The sequence below is a fragment of the Hylobates moloch genome, unplaced genomic scaffold (genome assembly GCF_009828535.3).
Source record: "Hylobates moloch isolate HMO894 unplaced genomic scaffold, HMol_V3 SCAFFOLD_9, whole genome shotgun sequence".
In the NCBI taxonomy this organism is placed as follows: Eukaryota; Metazoa; Chordata; class Mammalia; order Primates; family Hylobatidae; genus Hylobates; species Hylobates moloch.
Window position 1 is genome coordinate 46,680,268 of NW_026652284.1, and position 10,433 is coordinate 46,690,700.

General features: G+C 46.9%; 1 protein-coding gene across 1 annotated transcript; it reads right to left on the minus strand.

The window, feature by feature from the left end:
- Nucleotides 1-394: 394 nt before the first annotated feature.
- NPBWR1 (neuropeptides B and W receptor 1) lies at nucleotides 395-4,952 on the minus strand. The gene is made up of 2 exons (XM_032758438.2): nucleotides 4,754-4,952; nucleotides 395-4,415 (listed from the first exon to the last, which is right to left on the minus strand). The coding sequence occupies exon 2, from the start codon at nucleotides 4,215-4,217 to the stop codon at nucleotides 3,231-3,233; it is 987 nt and encodes a 328-aa protein (XP_032614329.1). The 5' UTR covers nucleotides 4,218-4,415; nucleotides 4,754-4,952; the 3' UTR covers nucleotides 395-3,230.
- Nucleotides 4,953-10,433: the final 5,481 nt, after the last annotated feature.

Sequence of the window (10,433 nt, forward strand, 5' to 3'; positions counted from 1 at the left end):
TTTGTGCTATGTCTATGCATATTGCTGATAGCAATGTGTATGCTACTAATTGAAGCAATTTCTCTTCCCTTCTCCCCCTCCACATAGCTGCTCAAATATTTAAGAAATGAGGCTTTTGATGGTATCATAAAAGTTTAGCATCCTTTCTCTGCCCAGCATAAGTTCTGGAATCTCTGCGTTTATCAGCAGCTTTGTATCATTTTCACAATCAACCAAATTAAGGGTGTTGGGGGTGTTCATTCTTAATTTTGTCCTGTCAAATACTTCTATTTATTCATTGAGTATTCATTAGATCACTTTTCCAATGAAGGCAGTATTTTTAAATAGTAATACTGCACAAATGCTAAGGTGACTGAATTGTGGATAACATGTTCTCAGAAAATAGAATGTTCACTTATCACACAGAATGCTTCAGCTTTTATTTTAAACTGAGCTCCTGTACAATGGATTACAGAGTTTCTGCATTTGTCAAGAGAAAACATAAGCATATACATTACATAACTGTACTAAATTAAGTAAAAGCAAATAGACATTTTTAACTATTCAAAGTGGTAAAACCAAACCATAGAGTTTACACAGAAACTGCAAGAATTCAACACAGTGTTAAAACCTTTGCAATACAATGATGTGAATAAATTCTACTTTTGCCTGGCTTATGTGTGTATTTATTCAACCAATTACCCAAGACATAAAAAGGAAGCCTGAGATATACAGTCTACATGCTCATATGAAGGGCAACGACCTAGAAATAATGATACAACAGTTTATCCAGTGATCAGAAAGCCTAGGAGGAACTAAACTACTGAGTTCTAATTAATCCCACAGGCATACTCAGAAGCCAATCCATGCCTTGCTGAGGATGAATAGCAATGTCAGCCCGTGTATTTTTCCGGCAGTCATCTCCATAGAATCCAAGAAGGCTCGAGGTCAAGCTACTGTAGGGATGAAACAGTGGACAGATGGATCACTCAGCTGTCCCCCATCTGAGTTCAGTTACGGAGCTTATTAAGACAGTTGAGATACTGAATCCAGACAATCACCCCAGCTGTGTTTGTAACCAAATGTTCACCTTACTCTTTGTCCATCACCTTAGGTAATCTAGAAGTTACTCTAAGTTTAAAACTTTAATTTTGAAGTTACAGAGGATTCATAAGATAATTTTGAGATCTTAAGGAAAATCAATAGAATGTTTCCTAGAAATTTAAAAGATATTAAAATGAATTCCAAGAAGCCTCTGAAGCCGGCCAGCAGAGAGAGGCCTGTTCAAATGCCATGAGGTCCACCATTCGAAACTCATTGCAGATGAAAACTTTCTTTCAAACAATTTACTATTATTTGCCACCCAAGACAGAAGGTTTTTTAATGTATACTTTCTAAACTGATGGCTATGAATTATTTCAATGTTCCTAAAAACTCTGAGAGCTAAGAAAGCAATTCTCATTCACCAAAATCAGAGAGGGGGTTTGCTTCCCCCCATTCCAAGGGGGTGTTTTTTCCTTCCAAATATTTATTAAAAGCTATTTTCAACCTAAATAATTGAGAAATTGATTAAAGATGCCAAATTAAGCAAACAAAATGTGCTGCAACACTCACATTTTTTTCTCACACATGACATAGGAAACAAACATTTGTAGAAATTTTCGTCCTGTTTGGACGTCATCCCAAAGATTAATACCTTTTAAAACACCATAATCAATTACCAGAGTTTGGTTAGGGTTCGGCCCTCAGGTCTAAGGCTAAACTGCAGAGGACTGGGCAAACCCAGTGCCAGTCTTCTCTCTTAATCCACTTTGTCTTCCATATGCAGAGATAAAAACACAGGTAGGATGCTGGCCAGTCTCCCTGGTGACTCCAGAACTAGTATTTACCCTATTTACCGGGACTACCTACCGGATGCCGTCTAAAACTAAGGAAAAAAGCCCAGGTAATCCACAGCTCCCTGTGAAAAGTACAGCAGAGAAAACCTGAAGCCGTAGGTCATCCCTGCTTCCTGCTCTCCCTAAGGCGGGGCCCAGGAAGCAGAGGAGAAAGCGAACACAAGAGAATAGATCGCATTTCTTTTTATCTTATTTGATCTTCATGGCAACTCGTGAGATTAGGACATGTACATTATTTATAAAGTTTTCAGTCCTGGAAAACAGTACACACATTAACAGTTACAACAAACTGATCTAAGTCAGACAAGAGACGAGGCCAATTGGGGGAACGGGGCGTGGGGCTTGGCGTCTTCTGTAAGCAACGATGACCAGTGCGCCACAGCGCTGTGAAGCGCGCTCAGCAGTGCTCCACCACAAAGCCCCGCGGTCCTCGGACGCTAAGCGCTCGGCCGCTGGCTCCTCCAGGGGGCGCCGGAACCGCGCGCCCGGGCTACTCCGGGTTCCTTGCTCCGGGAGTCTGACATTTTCAGGGGAGATCACGGATAGGAAAGGGAAAAGGCAAAGAAAAGAAGGAGTTGGGGCAGACAGAAAGAAGGATCACTATTCGTATCATATTCTAGGCAGTCACTGCCAAGAGCCAGCCTCCTTCCCTGCATCTCATGCCTCCGCAAACGCGCGCACACCACACACACACACACAGGTGTACACACACCCCGATGGGGCATCCCGAGTTGTTGTGTTTTCCCCAGTTGAAGAGGCGCTGGCGGCCTCGGCAGCGGTCCCCGCGCGCGGCGCCTGGCCAAGCGGGTCTCACAGGGGTGGGCGCCAAACGCGCGCGCCTGACCCTCTTCCCAGAGCGCGCGGAGGACAAGGGGACCCGCTGGGGTTGTGCGCCAGCTGCAGCAGAGGCCGCGAGGAGCCGACGCCTGGGGGCGCCCGCAGCGTCCTTGGGCCTCCCTTCGAAGGCGCGGAGAGCTCCTACTCCAGCCAGGTTCCAGACCGCCAGGGCTCGGGGTCGGGGAGCAGGGAGCAGGGCAGGGAAGGGGCGGTTCCCAGCAATACCACCCTCCTCCTCTACTCTTCTCTACCTCCACCTCGGCGTTAGGGAGTGCTCAGTGTGGCGATCTCAGCCTTAGTTCTCCTCACCCGGCGTGGACGCGCATCACCTGGAGGGCTTGGCAAGGTCAACCTGCGGGCGCAGTCACAGCGCTTCCGATCTGCTAGGTCGGGGATGGGACGCAAGTCAGTTTCCCCAGGAGGCCTAGGCGGCCTGTCTGGTGCCGCACTCTGGCGCCGGCTCCTCCCACGCGTGCCAGGGGTGGCGGGCAGTTGCGGAGCCGGACGCTAGGGGAGTCAGGCGGCCGCGCGGCAAGTTATCAGCTGGCGGAGGTTCCTGCGGAAGCTGGCGTCCAGGAAGGCGTAGAGGAAGGGGTTGAGGCAGCTGTTGGCGTAGCTCAGGCTGGTAATGAAGTAGGAGATAGCGATGACCAGCGGCGTCTGCGGGAGGTCGGTGGTGAGCGCCACCACGGTGCTCAGGTGGTAGGGCGTCCAGCAGAGGAGGCACACCGCCAGGATCGCCACCACCAGGAAGGTCACCCGCTTCTTGGCGCGCTCCAGGGCCTTGGCGTGGCTGTCCAGCCGCATGGCATGCAGCCGGCACAGCAGGGTGGTATAGAGGACACAGATGGTGGACACTGGGATGGCGAAGCCCAGCACGAGCGTGTAGAGGCGGCTCGCGCGCCACCAGAAGGCCTCGGGCTGCGGAAAGACGAGCACGCACTGGCGCCGGCCCTGCTCGTCGTCGAGCCGGGCGAAGACTGCGAAGGGCAGCACGATGAGTGTGACGATCCCCCACACGGCCAGGCTCACCGCGCGCGCGGCGCTGTAGGTGCGGCCGGCCACTCGGCGCGACTCGGCAGTGGCCAACACCACCAGGTAGCGGTCGGCGCTCATGACGGTGAGGAAGTAGAGGCTGGAGAAGGTGTTGTACTGGTCGATAGCCACGATGAGCTTGCACATGAGCTCCCCGAAGGGCCACTGCCGCAGCAGGAAGTCGGCGATGTTGATGGGCAGCACCAGCGTGAAGAGCTCGTCGGCGATGGCCAGGTTGAGGATGAACAGGTTGGTGACGGTCTTCATGCGGGGCGCCCGCAGCAACACGTACAGCACGGCGGAGTTGCCCGCCAGACCCACGGCGCAGATCACCGCGTAGACAACTGGCACGGCCACCGCCAGCGGCTCCGGCAGGGGCGCCAGAGTCGACGCGTTGGAGCAGCTCAGCGCCGGGTCCGGGCCGGATGCGTTGGCGGGCCAGGGCTCCGAGAACGAGGTGTTGTCCATCTCAACGAGGGCAGAGGAGCCGGCGACCTGGCGTCCCCCACGGCCTCCCTACGGAGCTCAGCGGTCCTGAAGCCCGGGTCTGCACGGACCTGCTCGCGGACGCTCGTTTCAGCTCTCCAAGCGGTTCTCTGGTTTTTCTGGAGGAGGGGGGCCGTTCCCAGCCACCCCACGGCCCACTGTCGCCGCGGACTCACGGGGCTGGAAAGAGAAATTTAAAGCATAGGTTAGTTCGTCGACGTGTAACTTTAGAAAAAGGCGCAGTCCCGAGGAGGGGGGGAATGCGCCGCGGCGCCCCAAACCTCCTCCACGTGAGCGCTGCTACCTGTTGAAATCTCGCTTCTACCAGTTGAATACATCAAACGAAATGCTAGAGAGAGAAGAATGCTCCATAGGAAAAATGCAAACCCTTCTCCCCTCTTTTAGGAAACTTCAGTAGACCCAGGTTACCCCACCGAATCCCGCAGTGGCAAGCTTCGGTCTCCCCAGGGTCTGTGCGCCCTCAGTAACAGCAAGCTCAACAGCAGTCTTTACCTTACCTGGCTGGCTGGGGAAGGGGTCTGCCTTTCCTGGAGCTGTCAGGAGAGGAGCCCGCCGGCTGCGGGGAGGCTGAGACGCCTGCCAGCTGGGTGTCCGCCTCCCCGTGTCTGCCTCCCCGTGTCTGCCTCCCCCGCGTTAGCCAGAGTCCGCGGCTCGCGTCCCCGCCAGTCCCTCCCGCGCGCCTGGAAGTGCAGGGATGGCGCAGCCGCGACTGCGTTCCACTGCCCTGACCGCCGCGCCCACCCCCCACCCCAAGTAAAATGGTCTTGGAACAGAGAACGGAAATTCCCCCAAATTTAAGGGATTCCTTTCTTCCATCCCAGTCCTGCAACCTCACTCCATCTGAAATAATAGAAAGCTCTCCTGCTAAGAATCGAATTTAAGAAAAACAAAGTTAGGGTGTAAGTGATCTATTTTTAAAGGAGAACAATGCAGAGGAGGAGCCTGTTCCATTTTTTAAACACCGTAACACAAATGGGCTAATGTAATGTGAAATCTGAAAGGAGGAAAAAGTGAGTGCAATTTTATAATGCAAATCACCTGTTTTCTGCTACTCTGGTCTTCAAGGGGATAGAAGATTGTTAGTATGTTTTCTAAAACTACTACTTCTACTTTTGTGTAAGTAAAGACTTGATTAGTAAAGACAAATGGCTTCCGCAAAGCCTTTTAGGGAAACATGACAATGCGTATTTCATAAAATGTTGCAAGTTGTTCTACACACTCTCTACTTATCCACACACTTGCCCGATTCTCCTGCTAATGAGAGCTATCCTGCGATGGCAGCGGAGAGTAGCCAAGGAAGAACTAGCAGGGGTAGTCTTGAACTCCCCTGTTGCTATTTCCCTGGACCTTGGATTCTTTCTCTAGGAAGGGAAAACCATCTTAGGCTCCTCGCCAGTTCCCCTGAGAATCGAATGAAATAAACTAAATATTGGTTATTTCCAATTTCTGCTTTTTTTTTCCTCCACATTCCCTTTAGGAGAGACAGCAAATTAAAACACGAGATTATATCCTCTTGGAAACTTCCCTTCCACAGAAGCAGGCAAAGCCCAAATAAAGTGTATTTCTGGTCCTCTAGGATGCATCTTAGAGAAGGGGGCCTGAGATCCGGAGAGACCTAAAGTCGGCAGTAGAAGACTGTGGGGCCAGAAATATAGTAGTCCCCCCATACCTGTGGGGGATAGGTTCCAAGAGCCCCAGTGGATGCCTGAAACCATGGATAGTACCCACTGCGGTCAATGGGAACACGTTTCTGTTCTTCCATCCAAAAATGATGCAACAGCAAAACTAGCATGCATTTCCTTTTGCTTCTTCACATTTTCATGGATAGAAGATTTGTTTTTAGTAGATCTTGGCAACCTCTGCATATGATTTTTTTTCTTTCCTTATTAAGTCCAGAATTTTTACCTTTTACCTTAAAGGAGGCATTTGCAGCTTCTCTTTGGCATATCTGAATTGCCAGCATCACTTCCCTTGCACTTTGGAGCCAGAGAGAAATAAGGGGAAAAAGTCAGTAAAATCAGGGCGACTTGAACACACCGCACTGGTCGTTGCCACAGTCATCTGATAACCCAGACTGTGAAGTGACTAATAGGTGGATAGTGCAGACATCAGGGAAACGCTGGGCAAAGGGAGGACTCACTTTCTGTGAGAAGGAGTAAGATGGCTGGATCTCATCACGCCAATCAGAAACCCACACAATTAAAAACCTAGGAACTGTTTATTCCTGGAATTTTCCGTTTAATATTTTTAGACCACAGTTGACCACGAGTAACTGAAACTAGGGACTCCAAAACCACTGACCGGGATCCACTGTACAAAAGCTCCCTGGAATTTACCTACTCAATTATCTTTTTACCAGGATCCATACAAATCAGCTCCCCTGCAGTTTCACGCTTTCTGTGAAACAAAATAACAGACGATTCTTAAGCTATGTCCATAAGAAACACTATATGATAAAACACCATATAATGTTAAAGAAAAAATATATGTAATAGGAAATCTCCAAATGGTTGAAGATGATCAACTATATACACACATGTGTATATACACACACATATATACACACGTGTATACACACATATATACACACGTGTATATACACACACACATATACACGTGTGTATATACACACATATATGCACAAGTGTGTATATACACACATATATACACACGTTTGTATATGTTTGTGTGTATACATACACATGTATGTATATAGTTTATACATGTGTGTATGTTGTATACACATATACACATGTGTATATATGTTTATATACACATGTGTATACATGTGTTTATATACACATGTATGTATATATGCGTGTATATACACATGTATGTATATAGTTTATACACAAGTGTGTATACACGTGTATGCATATATGTTTATGTGTATATATACACATGTATGTATATAGTTGATCATCTTCAACTGTTTGTAGATTTTCTAGCCTTTTTATTGTTGATTTCCGTTGAATTACACTGTAAACTGAGAAGATACTCAATATGACTTCGATTCATAGATATTTTTTGAAACTTACTCCCCAGTATATAGTTATTTTCTAATTATTTCATGTGTACTTGAAAAATTATTCTGCATTTGTTGGGTGCAAAACTCTTCATATGTCAACTAGTCAAACTTACTATGTTGTTCAAATTTCTCTATTGATTTTTTTTTTTTTTTTTGGGACTGGGTCTTGCTTTTTCACCCAGGCTGGAGTACAGTGGTGCAATTGCAGCTCACTGCAGCCTCAACTTCCTGGGCACAAGTAATCATCCCCTCTCGGCACCCTAGTAGCTGGGATTACAGGTGCGCACCACCACACCAGGCTAATTTTTTGTATTTTTCATAGAGACAGGATCTCACCATGTTGCCCAGGCTGGTCTCGATTTCCTGAGCTCAAGCAAACCAGCCTCAGCCTCCCAAAGTGCTAGGATTACATATGTGAGCCACCGTGCCTGGCTTCTGTTGATATTTTTATCTAACTGTCTCATTAGTTACTGAAAGGACAGGAGGGAAAATTTCAATTAATGAGTGTGAATTTCTCTACTTACGCTTTCATTATATGCTGTCAACTTGTACTACATAATTTTATTATTTTTTTTTTGAGATAGAGTCTCACTCACTCTGTTGCCCAGGCTGAAGTGTGGTGGTGAGAGCCTGTGCCTCCCAGGTTCAAGTGATTCTCCTGCCTCAGCCTCCCGAGTAGCTGGGACTACAGGGGCACACCACCAGGCCTAGCTAATTTTCTTTTTTTTTGTATTTTTTATAGAGATGGGGTTTCACCATGTTGGCCAGACTGGTCTTGAACTTCTGACCTCCAGCAATCCGCCCGCCTTGGCCCCCCAAAGTGCTGGGATTACAGGCATGAGCCACCATGACTGGCCAATTTTCACTACATAATTTGATGCTGTTTTACTAAGGGTACACGAGTTTGAGATCTCTATATTTTCCTGTGGACTTTACCCTTTCATCTTGATAGCCTGATTATAATGATTTTATCATCATGTTATTTTATTTTATCAAATGATCATACATTTAACATTATAACATAGAATATATCACATATAATTATAATATTATCGGTATATATTACCTTTTATCATTATAACATCTTTAACTAGTTTTCTATTTCTTTTTTCTGTTTTTTTTGAGACAGAGTCTCGCTCTGTCGCCCAGGCTGGAGTGCAATGGCATGATCTTGGCTCACTGCAAGCTCCGCCTCCCGGGTTCACGCCATTCTCCTACCTCAGCCTCCTGAGCAGCTGGGACTACAGGTGCCTGCCACCACGCCTGGCTAATTTTTTCTATTTTTTATTAGAGACAGGGTTTCACAGTGTTAGCCAGGATGGTCTCGATCTCCTGACCTCGTGATCCACCCTCCTCGGCCTCCCAAAGTGCTGGGATTACAGGCACGAGCCAGTGCGCCCAGCCGTTTCCTACTTCTTGCTGTATGTGGCCACTTTTGTTTGATATCATTACAGCTACATTAATTGTTTTTCCATTAATATTATCCGGGAATAGCTTTTTTAAAAAAATCTTTTTACTTTAAACCTTTCTGTGTCTTTGTATTTAATGTGGGTCCCATGTAAGCATTAGAACATTTGTTTTAATCTAATCTAACAATGTCTTTGAAGCACTGAGTTCACAGTATATTAAATGTAGTTATAGATAGTATTAGGGTTGTTATGGTCTGAATGTTTTTGTCTCCCCAAAAAATTACATATTGAAAGTTAATCCTCAATTGATAGTATTTGGATATGGGCCTTTGGGAAGTGACTAGTTTCTGAGAACAGAGCCCTCATGAATGGAATTAGTGCCCTTATAAAGGTGCAGAGTTCAAAAGCCTCCTAGGGTATGAGGCACCACAGAGAGTCCCTATGAAGCCCAATGCCCAGCAGAGCTGGGGCAGGTCAGATCCCTTGACCCAGAGCAGTAGAGCAGCCAGTGTGTGACTCTAGCCCCAGGGAGCCAGGATGCAAGCCAGACATCAGGCTGCCCTGGGAGCAGGGCTGCCCAAAGCTGTGGAGACAGGTTCACCACCTCAGTATGTCTGGAAGTGGGACACGGAACCAAAGAGGATTATTTTTAAGACTTAAGATTTAATGTTGGCAGGGTGCTGTGGCTCATGCCTGCAATCCCAGTACTTTGGGAGGCTAAGTCGGGTGGATTACCTGAGGTCAGGAGTTGGAGACCAGCCTAGCCAACATGGTGAAACCTTGTCCCTACTAAAAAAAATACAAAAATTAGCTGGGTATGGTGGCACACACCTGTGATCCCAGCTACTGGGGAGGCTGAGGCAGGAGAATCACTTGAACCTTGGAGGCAGAGGTTGCAGTGAGTGGAGATCGCACCATTGCACTCCAGCTTGGGCAACAAGAGAGAAACTCTGCCCCTATTCCCCACCCCGCCCCAGAAAAGATTTAATGTTTGCTCTGTTGGATTTTGGACTTGGGAAGCATCTGTTATTAATTTCTTCTTTCCTATTTGTCCCTTTGGAATGGGAATGTCTATCCTATGCCTGGTCCCACTCTTGTATTTTGGAAGCACACAACATGTTCAATCTCACAGGTTCCCATCTGAACAGCAGTTTGCCTCAGAATGAATTGTACTGTGAGTATCACTCACATCTGATTTTAAATGAGACTTTGAACTTTAAACTTCTGAGTTGATGCTGGAACAAATTAAGATTGTGGGGACTATTGGGATGGAATGAATGTATGTCAGATATGAGAAGGACATGAATCTGGGAGGAGCCAAAGGTGGAATGCTATGGTTTGAATGTTTGTGTCTCCCCAAAATTCACATATTGAAACCTAATCTTCAATGTGATGGTATTTGGAGGTGAAGCCTTGGGAGGTGATTATTAGGTCATGAGGGCAGAGCCCTAATGAATGGGATTCGTGCCCATATAAAAGAGGCCCCAAACAGATCCCTCATCCCTACTGCTTTGTGAGTTACAGCAAAAAAGATGGTCATCAGACTTCAAATTCGCCAGAACCTTGTTCTTGGACTTCCCAACCTCCACAACTGTGAGAAATAAATTTCTGTTGTTTGGAAGCCACCCAGTGTATAGTATTTCATTTAACAGCTTGAACAGACTAAAACAAGGCTATATACCTGCTATATTCTTTGTCCTCTATTTTTCCTGTCTCATTTCCATTGTGTTTTCCTTTCTT

What these genes read in the sequence shown, in the direction of transcription:
- NPBWR1 (XM_032758438.2), bottom strand. Translation starts at nt 4,217, where the DNA reads ATGGACAACACCTCGTTCTCGGAGCCCTGGCCCGCCAACGCATCCGGC.